This window comes from Triturus cristatus, chromosome 9 (assembly GCF_964204655.1).
Source record: "Triturus cristatus chromosome 9, aTriCri1.1, whole genome shotgun sequence".
NCBI classification, from domain to species: domain Eukaryota; kingdom Metazoa; phylum Chordata; class Amphibia; order Caudata; family Salamandridae; genus Triturus; species Triturus cristatus.
The window spans coordinates 1,130,536,247-1,130,560,249 of NC_140592.1; the positions used below are offsets into that span (position 1 = coordinate 1,130,536,247).

A 24,003-nucleotide genomic window follows, 5' to 3' on the forward strand; every position below is an offset into this window, starting at 1 on the left:
TCTGTGAAAGAGGGAAGTATGCATTGCTGCAGCTGTCCCATGAAAAAAAGCACTTTAACCTTTTCTGTTAGGAAGATAAACTTGCCCTGTTGATGTTCCAGTTGTACCTATTCTGTTAGGAAGAGAAGCATGCGCTTTTGATGTTCCAGTTGTATCTATTCTGTTAGGAAGAGAAGCTTGCCCTGTTGATGTTCCAGTTGTATCTATTCTATTAGAGAGAGAAGCTTGCCATGTTGAGGTTCCAGTTGTATCTATTCTGTTAGGAAGAGAAGCTTGCCCTTTTGATGTTCCAGTTGTATCTATTATGTTAGGAAGAGAAGCTTGCCCTGTTGATGTTCCAGTTGCATCTATTCTGTTAGGAAGAGAAGCTTGCCCTTTTGATGTTCCAGTTGTATCTATTCTATTAGAGAGAGAAGCTTGCCATGTTGAGGTTCCAGTTGTATATATTCTGTTGGGAAGAGAAGCTTGCCCTTTTGATGTTCCAGTTGTATCTATTCGGTTAGGAAGAGAAGCTTGCCCTTTTGATGTTCCAGTTGTATCTATTCTATTAGGAAGAGAAGCTTGCCATTTTGAGGTTCCAGTTGTATCTATTCTGTTAGGAAGAGAAGCTTGCCCTTTTGATGTTCCAGTTGTACCTATTCTGTTAGGAAGAGAAGCGTGCCCTGTTGCTACCTGTGATGTGCCTGTTCAGTGTGGGTGACAGAATCTTGTGCTGCTGCCATGTGTGAGTTATCTCGTCTTTGTGTTAGGAAAGAGTGCACTTGTGCAGCTCGAGATGTGCCTCTGCTTTGCGGTAGTGGTGCTTGGTCGAAATCTTTACACTGTAAAAAAACAAAATTATTGGCATTTTCAATACTTGTGGATGATGTGAATGAAGAGTGAGTCCAAATAAAAGAAATGGGGGTGCTTACTTTAAGTTTTGGACATGAAGAAAATACATTTTTAATGTGAACTAGACAACTTTGCAACATTTTAAAACCGAGGTGACAAGTGTCTCCACCTGTTACACCTTCACCCACTTATAGCTTTTAAGTCAACATCTCTTTGCTTTTTGGCATTTTTGAGAAAAACTCGAGACCCAGAATTAAATATACTGTTGGCTGAAAACCCAGGACGGACTGATGTGTCCCGTCATTTAGAAACTTGGCGGCCCTTTGAAAAGTGATCCAAGTTTCCGTTTCTGGTTTTACTTTTCTTTTTTTGGATGCAATTAAGGCTTAAACAGCCCAATGGGGGACGGTGGAGAGTGCCCTTCAAACGCGGATTCGACCAACCTACTCCTAAAAGGCACGCATAAACATTTCTATGAAACAAAGGACATGCTTAGAAGATATAAGTGCCCTGAACAATGACAGCCTATCTGGGGCTATAGCACTATCGTACAGCTGCAGCTGAAAATGTCTGAAGAACATAGGCCGGCCTCAAACTAAAGTTTGCAAAGTGGTGTGGAAAATCTGTGTAGGTCCGTCTAGCAGGTGCAACACTTGTTGCAGGTGCGTACCCCTTCCCGCCTCCCCCTCAGCCACCACCGAACAATCACGTGCATAATGCGCAGTCTTTCGATGTCTCCCAGTCTCCGTGCTAATAATCTGTAATCATATCAAAGATAGTCATAAATATTGCCCGTTTTAAATATTCTTTACATTGTTTTTCTTTTCTTTCTGCCTCCGTGCTTTTATTTCTAACTTTTCTTTTTCCTGTGCCCCTTGGATTGTGTAGACCCCTCTCTAATGACAGCAGATGTCAAGATATTAGCTAAGGCTCTGGAGTTCACGCTGCCTCGAGTAGTTTGCCTGCTGGTACACCAGAATCTTGAATATTTGAAGACTGAAACCCATGTAGTGCATGCTGTGAACCGGCGGGCATAGGGGGTGCCCTGGTAACACTCAACGTCGAAAAAGCCTTCGACACATTAGATTGGAACCATATGCTGAGGGTCCCGAAAAGGATGAGATTTGTTCAATGCTTGATGGCAACGGTGAAACTACTCTTATACTGCCAAGCTGGCATGGGTTAGGTCGGGGGAGTGAGCCACAAAATGGAAGATTCAGAGGGGCTGTCACCGATCTCCATCGCTTTTACCCTTACCAGCGGAACCCTTGGTGACTAAGTGTAGAGGGGCATGGCAGGAGTGGGGGAGATACAGATTGGGGACCCAGTACACGTCATATCTATGTATATAGGTGGCACAGTCGTATAAATTAGTGAGCCTCAGATGGCAGTCCCCGTCCTGCCACGAGAACTGGACCTCTTCGCCAACATGTCAAGGCTACACAAATAAGCCAGGGCAGTACTGGTCCCCTTGGTGCGGCTGTGGACACTAGAGAATGCTGACTTGTCTAACAAGGGCTTGCGTTGGGAGACCGATAGCTTCTACTCTCTGGGTGTGCAAATTGGGCACTCTGAGGAGAGGAGAGGCAATACAACAATAATATGATGGGAGTACAGAAAGACCAACATTTATCAATGCAATTCTGGAGTATCTCCCCCCTTTCGGTTGCGGGTAGAATCGCTGTGGCAAAGAGGGCATTACTTCGGCATGGTTTGTATGTGCTGCAGAATACAGAGTCCCGTTTGTAGAGATGTTTAAGGAGCTAGAACAACCACTAACATCCCTAGTATGGGCAGGGAAGAAGAGGAGGGTCCAAAAAGATAGAGAGGAAGCCAGTTTTGGTCTGCCTGGCGTAGAAATGTACTACTTGGTGGCACAATTGCAACAAATGCAACATGCAGCAAAAAAGGGGTGATGAAGCCAACAACTGGGAGAAAATGCTGGTGGGAGGCATGCCTGAGGAAGATGCTCTCTCTCAGGTGCCGATGAGAAGTAGTAGCCTGGGAAATCATTGCTCACACATTGCGAATTACAGTGTCGGCCTGGGATACAACCGTGAAAAAAGTTTTGAGATGTCCACCCTTTGAAGAGAGTCAGAAATTTGGTGGGTTGGTGGTCACCTTTTAGACTAAATGGCACTGACTTATCTAGACGACTGGAGAGAGAGGGACGTAACATACCAAGAGACCTATAACCATGTGATACCTTCATCACCTTCGCTGCAAAACAGGAGGCATTTAGTGTAGGACCACAGCAGTTCCTCTAAAATGCAAAACTATCAAGAAAAGCCTGGGAAATATGTGTGGGTTTTTCTGGCACTCCCGAAGCCGAAGCCGAAGCCAAGTTAAAGTCACTGTTAACGCTGGAAAATGGACGCCGGCTGGTGTTGAATCCTTATAACGCCATTAAAGTAGTTAAAGTCAAAATTCCGATACAAGTCAGGTAAGCCTGGTAAGTAGGCCTGCAAAGACATGTCAGATGGCGAATAGGGGAGAGCGTGCGCTACGGTGCAAGAAGTCTATAGTAACGCCAGATTTAAACTAATTCCCTTGAACTTTTTACACAGAACATCCATGACCCTAAGACGTCTCAAGACAATTTACCCGGACACATTCTCCTCCCCAGGTTGCTTGTTTCCGGTCCAGGGAGGGCCTGGCTTGGCAGTTTGGGCTTGACTATTCCCATGGAAAGCAGGGTCAAGACTGATTTGCATGTTACTGGATTCAATCTGTGGTGACGCGGCTAGCAAAATAACGATGGACTAAACTCAGATCTGAGTGTAGGGCTGAATGTTTAAAAAGTTTCAACACTCCGTCCATCATTTTATTTTGTGAAGTCACATTCTCCTGTTGCCTCAGATGTGGTGAACAAGATGCTACATTCCCACACATAGTATGGACATGCAGACACCTACAGGCATACTGGGAAAGCATTGTGAGAACTCTAGAAACAGTCACAGGGATCAACATTGAGATTACAATTCTACACTGAATAGTGGGAGTCCTACCCAAAGCCAGGAACCATTAACCCTATTACAAATTTGCACAGCTGGGTTTAGTGGCTAGGCAACGCATTGTAATTTACCGGCTGCCCCCTGGAGCTCCTGTGAAAGAGGCATGGAAAAAGGGTCAGCTAGAATGGACTTTGGCAGAAAAGATAAGAACAAAAGCAGTAAGGACAGACGAAAAGGTGACCAAGGACATGGCACTATGGCCGTCTGGACAGGACCCTTAGTTAGCCCCAAGACAATACACCGGAACAAGCTTCAGTGGACTCAGATTAGCTACACAGGTCAAATCGGAGGGTAAATATCAGGACAGCTAAATTAATTTATCATGAGCGTGCTGGAGATATTGGTGGTAACCCCAATATATGTCTCAGAAAAGTGTGAAGCATGCAGCCGTCAACAGCAAGAGAACAAATGGTGTGCTGCGATATAGGCACATTTGTGGCATATATGACACAGCCACAGACGACCCCCGTACAAGGCTCTCTCAATATTGTATTCACTCTTTCTTGGTAAGATGAAAATACTGATGCAAATGTCGATGGCGTTCGGTTAGTGGTTTGCTGAAATGTTAATGTTTATTCAGCCCTACATAATGGGCAATGTACTGAAAGCAGAACGACGGAGCAAAAAATCTCCAACTGTTGGAAAACCTAAATAAAGAAGATAAAACTCGTTTTTTACTTTTCGTTTTTTTATAACTTTTATTTTTGAAATATTGAAAAACAAAATCGACATTTAGACTAATACTGGACAATTCGATTACTGCTAAAGGCGAGTTTATCAAAGCCTCCTTTGTGGTACCTGGAAGTGTTAGCAGTAATTAATTCCGTTCTGCTGGGTGCTTCCGTCCCTCATGTAGAGTTTTGATTATAATATACGAAATTGATTTTTAAATTATCATGTCATACTCCTAGTGATGCTTTATTCCTAAGATCTTGTGCCTCGACTCAAACACGAACCGTGGGTTGCATGTATGAAGCGCACGCTCAAAGAACTAGGAGCAACCGCTGAGCCAATCCCAGAATTCCACTTCTTAACTTCTATTAGAACATTGGAATGTGGAGCACTCCATTGAATACAGAACTTTGCACACCTATCAGTTGCCATCTACTTTATTTTCTAGCCTAGCTCAGTTCTGAAGTCTTAGCCTGCTGAAGACTTAATGCAATATAGTCACAAGATGTTTCACCATCTTCCAAAAACTTTACTCTAGGGTCCACATTTGTAATCACAATTGGAGAGTTATGCACATTTCATGTCATTTAGACTATTATTGCTTATGTCTGTCATTAGTAACTAGTATGAAGAATAGAGTTCCTATTATTTGAGAGCTTCTGTATCCCCAGGCTTCGCTGTTTATTTCCAACACCGATTTGAATTATGTTGTGCTGTACATTGCTTCTTCAAATACCACCAGCAGGGTTTGATCGCTCTGCTATGCCAAGCTACCAAACAGCGAGCCAGAGATACCTTTAGAAAACGGGAGTCATTTCAATTAATTTACGTTGAAAGCTTCTTGTGGGGCAGAATTACACCTACTAGTTTCATGACGCTGAGGATAAGGCAAGCATAACACAACTATCAATAGAGTGTAGAAAAACCAGCTTTTGAAGATGTGCGAAAGGATGGAAGTTCAGTCCAGAGTTGAGATGGCCTGCCCCCTGTTGTGCTGGCTGCATTTTTCAGACCCTTGGCAAGAGCTTGGAATCTGAGTATTACGCCCTTCGCAGCACCCCAAGAGGCCACCCAACCAGCGGAGCCGGTCAATAGCTGCAGGAGGATCAGTGATCCAGAGGTGAGGGGAAATGACGTGTGGATCCCGAATGTGGATGAGAGAATGGAACACAGGTGAGCGCCTATGGAGATGTGGCACACCAAGAAACAGACCACACTGAAATTAAGATGTAGACTGCAGACACGCATAGAAGATATAGAACGTATCCAAGATCTACAGGCCGGGATCGTTTCCAGATAAAGGAGCGACAGTGCCCATAAGGCGCTCAAGGAACAGTGCAGAGGGATATCGTGATGGGCAACCATTGCAGACCAAAAGTGGGCAGGCATGATGGAGCATAGTCACACCCATGATGAGCAGAACTGCACGTTTTTAAACCCCTTTGAAGTGCATGATAAGAAATTTAGGCAATCCTAAGTAATTTACACTGGCATAGTCCGGCCGAGACCCATGAGCGGCAGCCACTGGGAAGCGTTTGCAGTCAGCAATATTGGAGAACGCAGCAGAGGTTTGAGGGGCAATGGAAAGGCCAGAATCAAACAGAACACCTAAGTTCTCTTCGGATTCAGCAGGAGGAGGAGATCACCCCAAACCCAACGGCCAATACCTGTTCAGCCAGGAGCAGCACTAGCGCCCATCACCATCAACTAGTGTTTGTCCAAATTATTGTTCCAGATTCACCATAGTCCTTAGCAGCAGACAGCAGCTCACCACCAAGAAGCTGCGTCCCGGTGCTGTGTACGCGCAGGAATAGTCTGATAGGTTGCTACCACATCTCACAGCTATACAGAGCGAGTAACCTTTGCCCATTCAATATACAATCAACAACTTGAGCACTAATTAGAAAAATTCATTTTATTACATGTAAATACCCAACCATGCTTAAACCATGGCTGAACAAACAATGCATACATCATTAGAACTTCAGAACGTTACATTTCTTTAAAGGCCGACAAGCAACATTCGATTACTCATACAGCGTAGAAAAAACCTGGCAAGTTACAGTACTTGCGGGCCGTTTCCGGATGATATGAACCGAGTTCGCAGTCACGTTGCGGAAGTGCATAATCGCTTCCGGGGTCAACACGTGGTTGTTGGAAATATCCAGCTCTTCCAAGTGCCGCAAATGAATTAAAGTCAACAAAATGTCATCAGTCAGCGGGATGTTGCTAGGATTTAAAAGAAATGATACTTTTTTACGACATGCATCAAGCTAACCAGTTCTTAAAACAAATACCAATAATATAATACAATCTTGCGTACGTGGAAGCCCTGTATCCAAGTATGCGCTCCCATCATATAACCATACATTTAAAGTTTCACTTATAGAGAATCTAAAGATCTTGGGTTGGGGAAAAGTTAATAATATTGTTGAATGGTAATCAATTAGACCCAACAGTTCACGTGCAATCCCTCTCATTCTGCACTTATAAATCAGCAGCCTTTCCCCAAACCCCTAAACACATCACAGGACCTTCAGGAATCTAAACTAGTAAAGTCAGACCCCCGTTGCCCCGCAGGCACATGTGCGCACGCATTCAAGCGCTTGTTGGCGAATGCCGCCAGCTTTCTGGCGGCTGTACTTGGCTTATATTTTGGGGGTAATTTCTCTTCTGACAATTATACTAGCTGTCGGCTATAATGCCATGGGATTACTGTGTTGTGCCGGCCTCAGCCGGATGATACAAAATGGTGCCTGTCCGCGTGCGAGTCAGTGTCACACTTAGGCATCCGAGATGGATCATCCATGTGTAACTGTTCATGTTGGGGCTGACTCACATCCTGTTGGACAGGGTCCCATGTAGACGGAGAGTATCCCTGGATTACTAAAGGGCCCAAAGGGCTCCAGCATTGACAAAGACTTAGGTGCGCCTCTGCAACAGGCTGCACGCTTGTATGTATTAAAGCACATGGGAATATGCAGAGTAAGTATCGGGGGGCTGTACTAAATATCTTTCACCCCCATATACAACAGAGGGGTCTATATTATGACCACAGTCAGGGTAGACAAGCCATCAAAACGGTTAACTAACAGACATCCACTCTTATTGCTTTACAAAACGGTGTAATCTTGAGCAAATACAATCGTCCTTTTTGACAACCCCCCAGCCTCTTCCCCCTGCCTAGTTCTCCATATCTACCAGAACGGGGAATCCTTGTGAAGAGGTCAGGATGTGTGCCACTGTTAACAGCCTTCACACAGATTTTATGTTTTACAGAAGGGCCACACAGAATCGGCGTCAGCTTCCCATCAATATGCTGACAACATTCCGACTGCTCTTGGAACCGAAAACACAGTCCAGACGCCTATCATTGTGAAACAAAGGCTTGCTTGCTGTTGACAAGCCATAGTGCCGGTATCAGCAGGGGCGGCTCCTCCACGTGGGCGGAGGAGCGTCGCCCAACTGCTTTCTCGCAGTGCGAGAAGCGGAAACATGAAATGGTATAAATATAATTTTATGTTTCGGCTTCTAGAACTGCGAGAAACCAGAAGGGTTTGGTTGGGGGTGGGCGGGTCGGGGAGGAGTGGCTAGCCCAATGTTATGGATGTTTTGGCTGTTTGGTCGGCCCCAGTGGCACTAAGGGGGCCACCCTCTTACAGGGCCCATTGTGTGCACCATGGGAAGCTGCATTTCATGTGCTCAAACCCCCCCGTGTGTTAAAAAACACTCCTAAAAGCTGGCAAATTACACTTCCAACACATAGGTCAGAAAAAAAAACTTTGATTTCTGTTTCCCGGCATGAGGTTTAGGTAGGAGTTTGACGATGCATGGCCCCGGGGGGGTTAGTTAGTATGAAGATAGTTCTATGTGGTCAGCGATGCGCCCTGTTTGTTGCAGTGTAGTTTCAATGCCCTGCAGGTGTGTGTCTTCAAATGATGGTGGGGCTTGGAAATGGCCCGTTGTCCTCTGTGGAAGGGAGGGACACGCACAGCACATGACCATCTACTGTACAATGAGAGGCAATATCGTGACATGCCATAACTGGGTGCCCTTCCACTTCTGGTGCTTTGCAGCAGTTTTAAGATCTTAAATTTCTTGTTGCTCAAATGGGTGTAATTTCTGATATTTATGTTTCCGTTGTCTTCATTGCTTGATTTAGCTTGCGAGAAAGTATCGCTCATAGTTGTTGAAATGTCACTCATAATTTCACAGAAATTATAAAAATCTCACACATGGCAATCTGAAACCTTGGCAACTATGCTGGAGCCATCTTGGATTATGACACATGATGTCAATGTAGCAGAAGGAGGACAACTTTATATGTTCCCTATTTTGGAATCACTATTCAATATTTAGATAATACAAAAAAATGAAAACTTCAGTATGAGTTATTGTCAGTATAAAGATTTCTCGCAGAGGATAAACATTCTCTACTTGCAAGTATTTCCCCTCAGTCTAATTATTTTATTTCACTCAACGCATAGATGCCAATAAACCAGATTCTATTTTGTCTGTTTCCCCCCTGGAATTGCCTCTACTTCAATAGAAGTCAATGCGAGTGTTATAAATGGGGTCTCTAGTTGGCAGAGGTATACACCCTGTCCAAGTAGGGAACCACGCTCTAGTCCGGGTACGTGTGGTACATACTAAAGACTTACCTGTGTTGACCCTCCGATAGCTTGGCACAGAGCAGTCAGGCTAAAGTAAACAGGCAATGTGTAAATTGTGTACACACACACACACACACACACAAGTCTAAGTGCTTGGCTGAAGGCAATGCTTCGGTTGAAAAGCAGCGCAGGGTCGGGGGACGCATCGGAGTTGGGACGGTGCACCACAGACATCAGTGATGCAGTGTCTGAAACTTGCACAGTGGGGGTTCTTCGGAGACGCTGCAGCAACGTCAGGGCTGCGTTGAAAGTCGAGGTCGTTGTGTCGGATACTCGGTGAGCGGAGTCCACAGCTTCGGTGCAGGCAGGAGTAATAGGTCAGTTTCTCAGGGATGCGCTGGTTCCAAACCGATACTCTGGAGTCTGTGTGTTGATTTCTTGGTTGCAGCACCAAGTTAACCTCCAAGCGCCGAGGACTGGATTTGGCACCACATGACAGGGCAGGACTCACAGCAGAGGAGCCCAAGTGTTGGAAGCAAGATGCAGGTGATGTCTTTGACGTCCCAGGGACTTCAGCAACAGGAGGCAAGCTCCATAATGCCCTTGGAGAACCTTAAAAAGCAGGATGTAGATAGCAAAGTTCAGTACTCTCACTCACAGGCAAGAAGTATCATACAGCAGGCCAAAACAGCAAAGCAAGCAGCAAAGTGGCCGTTCCTCCTGGCAGCACAACAGCTCTTGTTTCTGGCAGAACGTCCTCAGTCCAGAAGTGTTCGGAGTATATAGTGTCAGAGGTCCAGTATATATACCCATTTTAGCCTTTGAAGTAGGGAGACTTCAAAGAAAGGTCTTTGTAGACCCTGCTCTTCCTGGTCCGGGCTCCAGATACACTACAAGGGAGTAGGCAGCTCTTACTGTGGGGACATGCACAGCCCTATGCAGGTGCAAGTGACAACTCTTGCCACCAATCTAGCTCAGGCAGACCCATCAGCCTGGTGAAAGGCCAACAGGATATGAAGGGCACACAACGGCTCCCTTTGTATGTGACTTTCTAGAGTGAATTCACAAAGCCCAGCTGTCACCCAGACGTGTATTCTACGTACAAGCAGAGGCACAGAAGGGTTAAAGTAAGAAAAAGCCAACTGGTTTTAAATTGCGAGTCCAGAGACACCAAACTCCGATTTTCTATCTGCTCCCAATTGAAAGTTGCATTTGTAAAGTGTTACAAGGCAGCTCCAATGATAACCTATAAGAGAGATAGGTCTTGCTGTAGTGAAAAAAAGGATTTAGCAGTCTTTCCCTACCAGGACATGTAAAACTCCAAAATACATACCCTACCTTGTAAATACACTGCTCCCAGCCCATAGGGCTACATAGGGTCTACCTTAAGGGTGACGTGTATGTAATAAAAGGGAAGGTTTGGGCCTGGCAAGTAGGTGAACTTGCCAGGTCGACAAGGTAGTTTAAAACTGCACATACAAGCTCTGCAGTGGCAGGCCTAAGACATGTTTGAAGGGCTACTCGTGGATGGCACAATTAGTGCAGCAGGCCCACTGGTAGCATTTGATTTACAGGCGCTGGGCACATGTAGTGCACTGTACTAGGGACTTGACTTATCAGTAAATCAAATACGACAGTCACGGAGAAACCAAATGTCATTGCATAGACACAAAGCACATGTACTTTAGCACTGGTCAGCAGTGGTAAAGTGCCCAGACTCCTAACACCAGCAAAAACAAAGTTCAGTGCACAGTCAAAAGCAGGAGCTCAGTAGAAAAAGTGCAGGGAAATCACGCAAAAAGATGTCAGGTCTAACACATGACTCCCCCCCCGCCCCTCACCTTCCCCCTCCTCCCACCCCCCATTCCCCAGCAAAAGTGAGGAGAACTAACCAACATCCTGGGAGTTCTCTTCGCTAAGGCGGAAGAGCCTGGAACTAATATCACCGCTGGCGTGTTCTGTTCCAGAGCGGTGTTCAATCATAAAGTCCATTACCTGTAGGAAGATGAACCACCCAAACAGTTTAGGATTCTCACCCTATCTGCTTTAACCATCTGAGGGGCCTGTGGTCTGTTTGAACCCAGAAGTGAGTCCCAAACTAGTAGGGTCTTAACTTCTTCAGAGCCTAGACCACAACAAATCTTCCCTTTCTATTGCACTCCACCTCTGTTTTCGGGGAAGTAACCTCCTATGATGAAGGCTACGGGTTTATCGAGGTCATCTTCACTTAGCTGAGAAAGCACTGCCACCACCACAGTCTGCAGCGCAAATTAGTTGGAGAGATCAGGAGCCTTGACCACGGGCGCTGTGCACATGGCTTCCTTCAGGGTGTCAAAAGAGGTCTGGCACGCCTCTGTGCAGATCACCTGACGTGGCTGCTTCTTCGAAGTCAGCTATGTCAAGAGGGCAACAATGGTGCTGTGTCCCTTGATGAATCTCCTGTAATAACCAGTGAGACCTAAGAAGGCTCTCACTTCTGTCTAGGCCTTAGGGGTGCCCAAGCCAGAATGGCATCAATATTTGGTTGCAGGAGCCACATCTTGCCGCCGCTAACTTGGTTTCCCAAGCAAACCACAGACCCCCTGCCCTATATGGCACTTACTAGCCTTGATAGTGAGGCCTGCACTATGCAAGACCCTCAACACTTCTCCAAGGTGGTGCAAATGGTCCTCCCAACTGGAGCTAAAGATTGAAATGTAGTCAAGGTAGATGGCACAGACGTTCTCCAACCCAGCCAGGACCTTGTTGACCAACGTCTGGAAAGTGGCAGGGGTGTTCTTCAACCCAAAAGTCATAACAACGAACTGGTTAGCTTCCAGATTCTCCCGGGCGAGTTTCTGGAAGCCGGCTGTATGGTTGCAGAAGGCCAGCATGTAACTCAACCCATCCTGGGGTGGTTTCCTGGCAGCTTGCTCCCAGACCTCCTTCTCCAAACTGAGTGGTCCTCTCACAGGGTCTGAAGCCAACCCCCTTCTGCGGTACCTCCATGTAGGTAAATAAAAAACATGACAAGAAGACGTCCCACTTGTGCCTCATGGGTTCTGAGAGACCAATAATCATGCCTTTGAGGGTACGGTTGAACCTTCCAACCAACCCATTGGTTTGGGGGTGATCAGGAGTCGTGAACTTGGAGGTTACTCCACATGCCTTCACGTACAAGGACATGAAGTTGGTACCATGGTCAGATACCACCTCCTTGGGGAAACACACGCAGGTAATGATCCCCATCAGTGCCTTGGCCATGGCGGGTGCAGTCACTGTCCTAGCTTCTGGGTGCCAGGTGGCATGGTCCATCAAGATCAGGAAGAACCTGTTGCCCATGGGATCCAGAGGCCCCCACAATGTCAATGTCCACCCGCTCAAAAGGGGTTCTCACAACAGGAAATGGTTGCAGGGGAGTCTTGCATCTCCCCCGTCTTGCCACTTGTCTGGCAGATAGGACAAGACCTGCAGAACACATATGAGGCTTTCTTCATTTGAGGCCAATAGAAGTGGGTGACAAGCCTGTCAAAGGTCTGGCTTCCCCCAAATGACCTGCCAGGAGTGCATCATGAGCAAGACTCCGTAGGAAGGCTCTGAAGTGCTAGGATACCACAGCACATGTGCTTCCCCTGGCTCACCACCCCTAGGCTTGCTATACATGAGATCATTCTCTCAATAGATCGGGTGAGTTCCAGAGGAGTCAACAGCTGCCTTGGCCTGCTTCCGAAGACCCACAAGAGTATGGCACTATTTCAACGTAGCGCAGAACTCCTCCCTGGAGGGACCTCTGTCCTTCTGCCACTGAGACAGCTCAGACAGGTTCCCCAATTCAACCATATCTTCCCCTTTAGGTTGCGAGGCATCTCCCTCAGGTTCAGCATCCTCCCAACCCGTGGAAATTACAGAAGCAGGTTTCTCACACCCCTTGCTCTTTCTCCTCTTCTTGGCAGGGACCTGGGCCACTCTTTCAGGCTCCAGGTCCCTCTGAACTCCCTCACATGCTGCAATGGACCACATGGTTAGGTACACTTTTTCTGGACCCTAGTGCTGAGACAGAGGTGCCCCTCCTTATCAAGCTTCCGCGGGTCAGTCAGCTTCCTATAAATCAAGTGCTGGTGCAGCTCTGGACCACGAAGACTAAGCATGTGCTCACGTGTAATCACAATGTACAGCCCCTGATAGTCTGTTACCTCACTGCCCTTTACCCAACCATCCATTGCTCGCAGAAAGAATTAACACACTCTACCCATGTCTGAGAGCCAAGTTTCTCAATTGCCCTAAACTTCTGCCTGTACTTCTCTGGGGTCAATCAATATATCCTGCTCAGGGCTTCCTTCATGGCAGGGTAACTGGTCTTGTCCTCATCTCCTAGGGCTAATAAGGTTTCACTCCCCTTCCCCTGTGAAATGCTTCCATAACCCTGCACCCCAATCCCTCTCAGGAATCCTGTGCCTCTGCAAAGCAATATCATAGGCCTGAAACCATATCCCACTCCATAATCAGGGACCAGACTTTGGGTATGTGTACCTTTCCCTCTGAGTGTACTGAAGAAATGCTGCCACCATTTGCACTAGAGTCAGCCATCTTTGCTTTTACATTGAGCTCTTTTAAGCTCAGCTCCTGACTCAAAAGCATCTTCTTTTCCTCCATTGCCAATTGAACTTTTTCCAAATCCACTTTGAGTTTGGCAAGCTCCATTCCGAGCTTCCTTTCTTCCCGTCTGTCTTTCAACTCTACTGAAGACAGACCTTTAGAGGAAACACTGCTGCCATCTCTGGAGGGAGCTCTTCCACCATTCCAGTGGACACCTCTGCCCCACAGGCAATGCTGGATCCTCTAGCCATTCCAGATGCAGGTCTGGTACCACCTCCTCCACGATGTCATTCTCATCCTCTGGGTGCATTACTGGCTGCTAACCAGGCCTTCAGGGCCTTTTGCAGCTCCTCCTTTCTAGTAAGGCCTTTAAAAGCCCACTTGAGCTCCCTGCAGAAACCTTTGAGCTGGGACACCATGTAGGTTCCCAATTTCTCCTGCTCAAACTCCACTGCTGCAGGTTTAATTGTTGGCTCTCCAGATTGAGACACGGTTGATATGAACAATCAAAAGGGTGGCAAAAAGAGAATAAGAAAAAATAGTATGCTGGTACTTTATGGTCTAACGTATGTAAGTAGTATACACTAATCACTGTATGTAATGCACAAATAAAAGTTCTATCCTCACCACTGATCACCACTGTTAAAAGTGCAGTCTCTAGAAGGCAGAGGCATGCACCCTGACCCAGATGTGTATGCATTCTATGGACAGGGAGAGGCACAGAATGCTTAAAGTAAGAAAATGCCAACTTTCTAAAAATGTCATTTTCAGGCCTGCAACTTAAAAACCAACTTAACTAAATTGTGAGTCCAGAGACGCCTAACTCCAATTTTCTACATTTTACATATTGGAAGTTGCACTTGAAAGTGTTACAAGACAGGTCCAATGCTAACCTATAGAAGAGATAGCCTTTGCTGTATTAAAAAACGAATTTAGCAGTTTTTAATTACCAGGTCAAGTAAAACTCCAAAGTACATGGCCTACCTTAGGGGTGATGTATATAATAAAAGGGAAGGGTTGGGCCTGGCAAATAGGTGAATGTTTGAAGGGCTACTCATGTCGTGGTACAATCGGCAGAGGTGGTTTCTTTATTTGGGCATGGGGCACTGCCCCCCCTGTTTGTTTTGCTGGTCCAGACTTGCTGTTACCCATACTAAATGTTTAAGCTGCAGTGCCAGTGCTGAGCGCACTGCTTTTATTTTGGTATCGCCCGGGCCGGTAGAGATTGCCTTGTTTACTGTTTGCAGAAGGGTGTGGGCGGGCACACGGGACGTGGGTGGGGGAGGGGCTTTAATCAGGATTGACACACAAGTTCAGATGGGCCAGGGGTAAAGTGCGCATGCCGGGTTGGACAGATTCCTTGCTCTGCCCAACCCAACATGCACACTTGAACCCTTGCCGCTGCAGCAAAGTTAGGAGCCCCGGGCGATGACAGTCAAAAGCCCCCAAGTCACCTAAGAATCGCTGTCAGCGCCTGACCAAGCCAATCATCGTGCTGCTCTCCTGCTTTTAGTAACAGATACAGCAAGGAAGCAGCATCATGACTGGCTCAGGAGACAGGGGTGGGGCTGAAGGGCCGAGCTGGTCACAACTTCCATGCGCGCCCTCAAAGTCATGAGGGATCTTGGATGGTGATCTTGAATGGTGAGAGTCACTCCTGGGAAGGTGCTGTGAAGACGGGCGGTGAATACGAATGTTTTTTACAGCAAGGTGAAAAAATGTAATAGCTCAAAAAGGCAGACCTCTATAAAATTGTCTGAATTAGTGCTTCGCTGAACATGGCCTAAAAAACAAACAAAAAAAAAGAATTTCCTGTGTGTATGTATTAACTGAAGCCTTTTATCTTTCAATTTTAATACATTATTTAGAAGGCCTGTTAGAAAGCAGTCCATCTTGTCATCCTTCTCTTGAATGTCACCTTCAAGAGCGGATGTTCCGATTAGTGTAACAAAAGCGGATTTTGGTTGAAAAAAGATATCAGAATCAGTTCAATACAATTCAGATTTTCTTAAAAATGTGAAGTATCTCAGAATCTGCAGAAACATGCATAAGGATTCTAACTTTTCTATAATTACCCACGGAGTGCAAAAAATAAACGTGCTGCCATAAATATCTCCTTTCATCTTACAGCCAGAAAAACAGAGTAGAAAAAAGAAAGGCAATGTTTCCTGATAAAGGGCGGTTTGGATTGTGCTATGTGACATGACTTGCCTGCTGTCCCCCCGGCTGCTGGGCACTGTGACGTCCGAACTCAACTGTAACAAGTTAATACAATTGAGTTCCGACGTCATTTCTTGATATTCGGCAACTGGGTGAATCACAAGTCATCGATTATAAAGAAATTATACATGGGTTTTATACAGGGATTGAAGAATCCCATGTATCATTGTGAGAATATCAAACTAACTAACAGTGGTAAAGCTCACAATCAAGGAGGAGAAAATCATATGTTTTATGGTGAAGTAAAATAGCGCATCTGTAGTGACCACTCCACTGAAAATGTATGTTCAGTAGCTGTCTAAATGTGATGGGGGTTATTTTCTCTACTGCCAAAAGCTGTGGATTTTTTTAAACCAGACAGGAATCCTAGGGTTGGTGGGAGGAGTGGGAATCTGTTTTCCAGAACAGTGCTATCAAAAATGTAGCCATCCCCAGCATTTCAAATACTAATGACCAGCCAGACACCAAAGTCCCACATCTAGGAGTCTTTTAGAACTAAATAATAAGTTACTTACCTTCGATAAGGCTTTTATCTGGTATAGACATAATCGACCAGCAGATTGCTTACATTTGAATTCCCCAGACATCAGACTGGATCCAAAATATTTTTCTTTGAGCAATACCCTTGTGTGCTAATAGGGGGAATCAGTCGGCTTCACGTGGCGTAGTTTGTGCCGGAAGTGAAGTCTGCATCACCTATATAGGCGCCACCTAGTGTGCGGACGTCAGTTACTTTTTCACAACTTTCCATGCCTGAAGCGCAGAGCTTTGAAGTGCACTGACACTGGCGTTTTCAAAAACTAGGGCCATGAAAGGGAAGCGCCCTGACTCTAGAAACTTGTCTGCAGAGCGGGGAGGATGGGAGGGTCGATAAGCAATCTGCAGCTAGATTATGTCTCTACCAGATAAGGCATTACCAAAGGTAAGTAACATGTTCAGCTACCAGAGACATCTAGCCGCAGATTCCTTACCTTTGAATAGATACCCAAGCAATACCATCCCCGGAGGAGGGATTTAGAACAAATTTCAGACTAAAATGTCATGCAGGACTGAACGGCCAAAATGGCCATCCCTGTAAACCTCACAATCCAGCCCGTAATACTTGGTAAACGTGAGCAGGGATTCCTGCGATGCTGCCCGACAGATGTCCAGGACTGGGACTTGGCATGCTAGCGCAGTGGTAGCAGCATTAGCTCTGTTGGAATGAGCCCATAAACCTTCAGGAGGCTAATTCTTTGCCAGAGCGTAGCAAATCTTGATGCAAAGAGTGACCCATTGTGAGATGATCCTTTTATGCACCGCCCGACCTTTCTTCGCACCAACACACCCCACGAAGAGTTGGTTGTCCACTCAGAACTCTTTTGTGCAGTCAAGGTAGAACTACAACTCTCTAATTGGGTCCAGACGGTGGAGTCGCTCCTCTTCCTGAAAGGGATGTGGAGGAGGGTAGAAAGTTTGCAAGGTGACAGATTGTCCCACATGGAACGGTGTTACTGCTTTCTGAAGGAAAGAGGCCGTAGTGCGAAGCACAAATTTGTCAGGCAATATTGTCAAGAAAGGAGGCTTAGATAATAAAGCCTGCAGCTTACTCACAATCCTGGCAGAAGTGATTGTCACTAAAAAGGCTGTTTTAATAATGAACAGCCGGAGGGGACAATTAGGCAGGGGCACACATCAGAAAAGTGAGAACCAAATGATGGTACCACTGAGGATTAATGAAGGGGGGAAGAGTGGAAACATATGTACAAGACCTTTCAGGAATCTAAGTAATGGATGACATTAAATGAGGAGGGTTGGTCTGGCAGCCTCAGGATACAGACAAAGCAGAAAGATACCCATTCAGAAGGCCCAGAGTAGAGGAACATAAAAAAGAGCCGCGCAATGTTAAGGAGCAACTAGAGGATCATGAATATCCGCAGAGAAGGTCTAACCTCAGATTTGTGGGTATTCTAGAGAGGAAGGAGGTGAACTGGAATTCTGTGTATTCCATGGAACATTTTATTCACACTCATATTCTGCAGGGGAACAGTGAAGATCTAATTATAACACAGGTGCATCCAACTCCTTATGAAAAATATTCAAACAGCACCCGACCACAAAATGCTTGTCAAATTTGGTGCTTTTATGGTTTAAATTTCTTTATTGGGTTTTCCAACATTCAGAAACAAACGAGGCATATTTGCATCAACGTTTCAGGACCCTGCCAATAGAGAGCACCATGCAGCGTGGCACAACAACCCCCAACACCCCCCCATCCCTCACCCCTCCACGCCCTGGACCCGGTGACCGAAAAAATAAGGAAGGGAAAGAAATAAGAATGGGAGCTAGTTGCTCCTTTAGAATGTGGCACTTATGGTAGTCTTTAGGTGGAAGCCGTTTGGGCTTTGGGAAGGTGCAGCAGCTGAAGGTATTTAGGGCAAGTGAGTTATGGGAATTCGGAGGTTAATAAAGTCAGGAATGGACTCCATAGTTAAGGAAATGCTGTTCCGTGGTTAGACAGAGAGAGACTGATAGGTTGCATCCCCAATGTATACCACAGAAAAGTACACAAATATGGAAGAGGCCGATGTGCTCTTTTGGGGGTGGGTTACCCAAGCCTTGGACACCTGGATCCCACTCAAACTCACACACTCTAAAAGCGCATGGGCTAAAGTCTGGTTTAATGAGTCTCTGACCCTAGCCAGGAAGAACTGCAAGGTCCTGGAGTGAGCCTGGAGGCGATTCTATGACCCTCAGGCTAAAACGCAGTATAGAAGTGCGATCAAAGCATATCACAAATTGGTCCGCAAGACTAGGGCAGCTCACTACTCTAACCTGATCACCACAAGTAATAACCCCACTAAAACCATACTCTCTCTTTTAAAGGACCTGGTCAAACCTCCCTCTGCTTCGGGCAGTATCATATCCGCTAGTCTGCAATGCAAAGTGTTGCCCAAATTCTTTCTGGAGAAGGTGGAACACATCTACAGTAGCTTTCACCCAGGTGTCACCTCCAGTGGCACAGGGAGGAACATGTCCACGGGCCCTGAGACCTACTCTCTCGTCTCGCTCCCTTCTATTTCTCCTAAAGCTATGGAAGTACTGTTTGTTAAAGTAAAATCAGGGTCTTCATATGACCCTATGAGACGTGACTCTTTTAGAAAATTCCAACAGTGTCTCCTGCCTGAGTGCTTGGAGTTGATTAATCTATCCCTATCCTCGGCGGTGGTCCGCAAGTCCTGGCAACACGCCAAAGTGGTCCCCCCTACTGAAAAAACCAACACTTGATGTGTCCAAGCCGGAAAACGTCCGACCGATCTCGGTGCTTCCGTTCCTATCTAAAATCATGGAATCACATGTTAACTCGATCCTAACCCATTACTCGGCATAGTACAGAGTCCGCTTTGCTGGCGGTCATAGAACAGCTGCAGACCGCCTCGGATGCTGGCAGAAACACTGTCTCCCATGAAATCCTGCTCCATAGCCAGGAGGAGATCGGGGTCAACAATAAAGCCCATTATTAGTTCTCATCTTGCTTGGCCGATCGGACATTCCAAGTAACTGCCCCTCCTTTCTCCTCCCGCACACACCCATTATGCTGTGGTGTTACCCAGGGGTCAGCATTGAGCCCTACTTTTTTTAATGTCTACGTGAGACCATTGGCGTTGATGGCCAAAGCCGGGGGCATCTACCTGGTGTAACATGCAGATGACACCCAGCTGGTGATCACCTTTTTCAACAATTCCAGCCAGGACGCGGAAAAATTCAAAGAAGCTTTAATGGCCATCTCGGAGTGGATGACTGGTAACTATTCGCAGCTAAATTCAGCCAAATCCGTTATTCTTCTGGTAGACAGAGACTCCCATCTATGGGGCAATGAATGGTGGCCTCCTGCTCTTGGAGTGCCCCCACGTACCCAGACCTGTGGTAAAGAACTTAGGTATCATGATGGATAAAGAACTCACTTTTGAGGTGCATGCCAAATCTGTGGCTGGGAAATGTTTCGGACTGCTGCAAGGTCTAAAGCCTATACTTGTTTTTTTTTATTCTCAAACTCGTCAGCTAATCATCCAAGCCTCCATCCTGGCCAGACTGGACTATTGTAACGCGTTACTTCTGTGTTCCAATAAATCCGTGATCAAAAGATTGCTCTCTCAGTCTCTCAGGCATCAGCCCAGGAATCTGGAGTGATTTATGCTCCTATTATGTACTCACAAGAGAGCTGCGCTCGGCAGACCGGCTCCTTGCCAGAATCCCACGAAATTCAGAGGGTCAGATCGGGTGGTTGATCTTTTAAGCGGTTGGCTCCTGCTTTATGGAACACCCTCCCTTTCTATTTTCATAGCAAGCCTGACCACCTGACCTTCAGAAGGCTGGTGAAGACTTGGCTTTTCTCCCACTGCTAATTCTCGCTCTGCCTCCCCACTCCCCAGCATCGAGCCATCCCACTTCGCTGGGATGGCTCGATGCTGGGGCAGCCATGCGCTTTACAAATATTTTAACATAACATACGGTGTAGCCAGCATAGATGAATCGGAGTCTGTTCTGTACCCCAGTGGGAGTGAATATTTTGCAAAGTCGCACCCAGGTCCAAGCTAATTTAATAGCCCCGTCGGGATTTGAGGGGGAAGGTAAAAGGGTTTTGGAGACCTAATATTATATAAGCAGAAAATCTAGGGAGCTCTGTGTCCAAGTGAGTATCACTATACGTGAGTACCTGTGACCAGTAGGACCTAAGTTTCGGGCAGCCCAAAAAATGTGTAGAAGCTTACCTGGGGATCCACATTGGAGCCAGCACTCCATGGATTTGGACGGGTTATATTTATGAATCCGGTGGAGTGTGTAATACCAGTAGGTGACCATTTTAGTGGCCGTCTCGATACTGGCCACGTTGTAAGCAGTGTGCTGCGCCCTGTAGTAAATATCGCCCCACACTTTAGTAGTGAGTTCTCTGTTTATTTCAAATTCATATCGTATTTGGCTCTTAGATTTGGGGATCTCCGTACAGGAGTTGAGCAGACTGTATAGGTCTGTGATCAGGCGCTTGTCAGAGGTCTGACAAGAGCAAGTGTTTGAAGGGGGTGAGTTGTCGCTCTGCACCCGGGCGAATAGAAGGATGCAACGCCCAGTGACGAATCGGAGTGTAATGCCAACACGCAATTTCAGGAAGCGCATACTCTGCACAGGGACTCAAAGGGGAGAGGACCCTCAGAGTTAAACAAGTGGCCCATCGACCTGCAGCCTGCGTGCGCCCATACCTGTAACAAAGGGTCTTGGGAGCCCGGGTGGCAATTTGGGTTCTTGACTATGTGGGCAAGTGGTGCGGGAAAGGACGTGAGGCCCCTCTGTGCCGCTATACTGTCTCAGACTGCCAGGGATGCCTTAGTAATGGGCGAGAGGTATAGCGATTCGGGCGTGCTTGTTTAGGGAGGAATGGAATGTGCCATAGTGCCTGGCCCGCCAGCACCCGGTCCATACACAACCAGTTTGTTTCAGATTCTGCACGTGACCATTCCACAAAGACACTCAATTGGGTGGCCTGGTAGTAGTGGAGAGGGTTGGGGATTCCCAGGCCCCCTCCTCTGAGGATCCTACACAAATCTGATAATTTCTTGTTGAAGGGAAAGCAGTGTCCCAGGCGGAAGTGCGACCAGGATCACCTGAAGAGAAACAGGATCTTGGGAAGGGTCATCATTTTAATTGCAGATATTAGTCTCAACCAAGACAAAAGAGTAGCACCGCCGTTGACGCAGGTCGGATCTGATGGGTTAATTTTTGATAGTGAAGAGCAACAGTGTCTGCGATAGTTGAGGTTATCGGGGGGCCTAGGTATGGGATATATGTCAAACTCCATTGTATGGGCAGGGCCCGACGTAAAGTGTCTAAAGTCTGTGGCCGGAGAGTGAGATTGAGGACCTGCGATTTTTGGGTATTTATCTTAAAACCTGATGCCAGGCCAAAAGCCTCCAGCTCAGCTGAGAAAGCGGGCAGTAAAGTGGAAGGCTCCTACAAAAAGGCTATGACATTGTCCGCATATAGGCCAATAGCATGCGGTTACCCTCCAAATTGGACTCCCTTTATCTGTGGGTTGGAAAAACCTTTTGGGCTATGAGCTCTATATAAAGGGGCAAACAATAGGGGCGACAGCGAGCAACCCTGCCTGTTCCCCTGCTAATATGGACAGTGGCGGAGGAGCATTCGTTGACGCGAACTACAGCTGTTGGTCGAGTGTAGCTACTGAGAATCCACTTTTGGAAGCGATCCCTTAGGCCAAAGTGGGTCAGGGTTGCAGCCAGATAGGACTAGTGTACCCTATCAAAGGCTTTCTCGCCATCGACTACCAAAAGCGTTCATTCTTGGGCATACCTCTGGGCTTTGTCAATTATGTGCAAGATCCACCTTGTATTATCACTACACTGCCATTGGGGCATGAATCCGGCCTGGTCGGGATCTATGAGGCCCGGGAGGAGGTGGATTAAGCCGAGCGTCAAGAATACTTGTAAAGAGCTTGAGGTCTGTGTTCAAAAGGGAGATGGGACGGTAGGAGAACAATGGGGTCTATCCTTTCCGGGTTTGAGGATTACTACTATTGCTGCTCGGAACATCGAAGGAGGGAGCGGACCTGCGACCCCAGATGCATTGAAGAGCCTAGTAAGAAGAGGGGCGAGGCTTTGGCAGAACATCTTATAAAAGGAGGACGGAAAACTATCTGGCCCCGGGGACTTGGATAGCTTTAGGCGGGATATACTAGAAATGACTTATTCTATCCAAATCGGATGATCCAGATCCGCCGCTTTCGTGGGTGTCAGAGAGGCAGTAGTGGCCCCCTTAAGGAATGCAAGGATTGCGTCCGGTGGGAGGTCTTGTGCTGTGTAAAGGGTCCGATAATATTCGCAGAAGGAATCTACAATATGTGTGCATCATCTGTCCATACATGTCCCTCCTTGTCCAGAACCTTTTGTCTCCTGTTTTCTGGCATGGACCCCGAAGCTGGCTCATGATCTCAGTCACTGCTTTGCGAAGAAAGAGTTCCTGTCCTTCATTGGGAGAGTATATGGTGCCCACTGTGATGCTACTGGTCCCTACATGCAGGGAGCATGCTAGGAACCTGCCTTTAATCTCTTCCTGTTTGAGCCCCACCTCCCCGGTGAATGCCTTGGATATCAGGATTGCTAATCCAGCCATCTTAGATGGGTAAGACGGGAAGAATTGATAGGGGAATGCCTTTGAGCGGAGTCTGTGTTAATCTGTGGGGAGATGATGAGTCTCCTGCAACAAACATATGTGTGGCCCAGAATTTTCTAAATAGGAAAGGATAGAGCTCTGCTTCAGAGTGTGATTAAGGCCTTTAACATTGAGTGCGAGAATCACTAATCGATCAGTCATGTGGGGTTCAAGTGAAGAGTAGCATTCTGTGTATCCCTGAACTTCCCTAATCTAGTTCTATCTGATGACGTGGGCGATCGGGTCGTGTGCGGGAATTACAGAAGTGAGATGCATGTCTTGTCAGCAGGTCCAACAAATCCCCATAACAAAAGGCCCTAGTGCCCAAATTAAACAAAAAACACTTATTGTCCAAAGGAAGAACATTGTTCAGGGTGGGGTTCTCCATGGAAAACCAAAAGGTAGGAGGAATCTTCCTGGCCCCCTTTCCCGCCGAGCCCGGAAGGAGGAAGGGAAAGGAAGTCCATAAAGAGCAGATGTGAATAGTAAGAGCGCTACATATTATGCAGTCGTCGGTCCCGCCGAGTCCCCTGCCAGAGCGACCACAACTGCCTGCCCCTCCCTAGCGAGGTCAGGGTATGGCCGCAGTCCAGGTGGAGTGTATCTCGAGCCCCCCCGGGCAGCGAAGCTCACCTCTCTCGTGGCCCTGCCTCCCTGCATGGAGGCACTCTGGGGAAGGGTCTTTCAGGTTGAGTAGGCGACCTGCCTCGTCCAATAAAAGGAACTGGTACAGCTTCCCTCCAAGCGAAAGTCAATACGAAAGGGATGCACCCAGGAGTTGGAAACCCTGACTCTCGAAGATGGGAGGTTACAGGCCAGAGCCTTACGTTACTGAAGGGTAGATGCTGCCAGATCTTGAAACATGAGAGGAGAGT

General features: G+C 46.9%; 2 protein-coding genes across 5 annotated transcripts in view; one reads left to right on the forward strand and one right to left on the reverse strand.

Moving 5' to 3' along the window:
- MIS18BP1 (MIS18 binding protein 1) overlaps positions 1–24,003 on the forward strand; it is a 772,466-nt gene that overhangs the window by 39,755 nt on the left and 708,708 nt on the right. The window lies entirely within an intron of this gene.
- LOC146799479 (uncharacterized) overlaps positions 6,413–24,003 on the reverse strand; it is a 165,390-nt gene continuing 147,799 nt past the window's right edge. For both annotated transcript variants that reach the window (XM_085627035.1, XM_085627034.1), the window contains exon 5: positions 6,413–6,746. In XM_085627035.1, the coding sequence (XP_085483161.1) occupies positions 6,545–6,746 (202 nt within the window). In that variant the 3' untranslated portion in view covers positions 6,413–6,544. The remainder of the gene's footprint in view (positions 6,747–24,003) is intronic.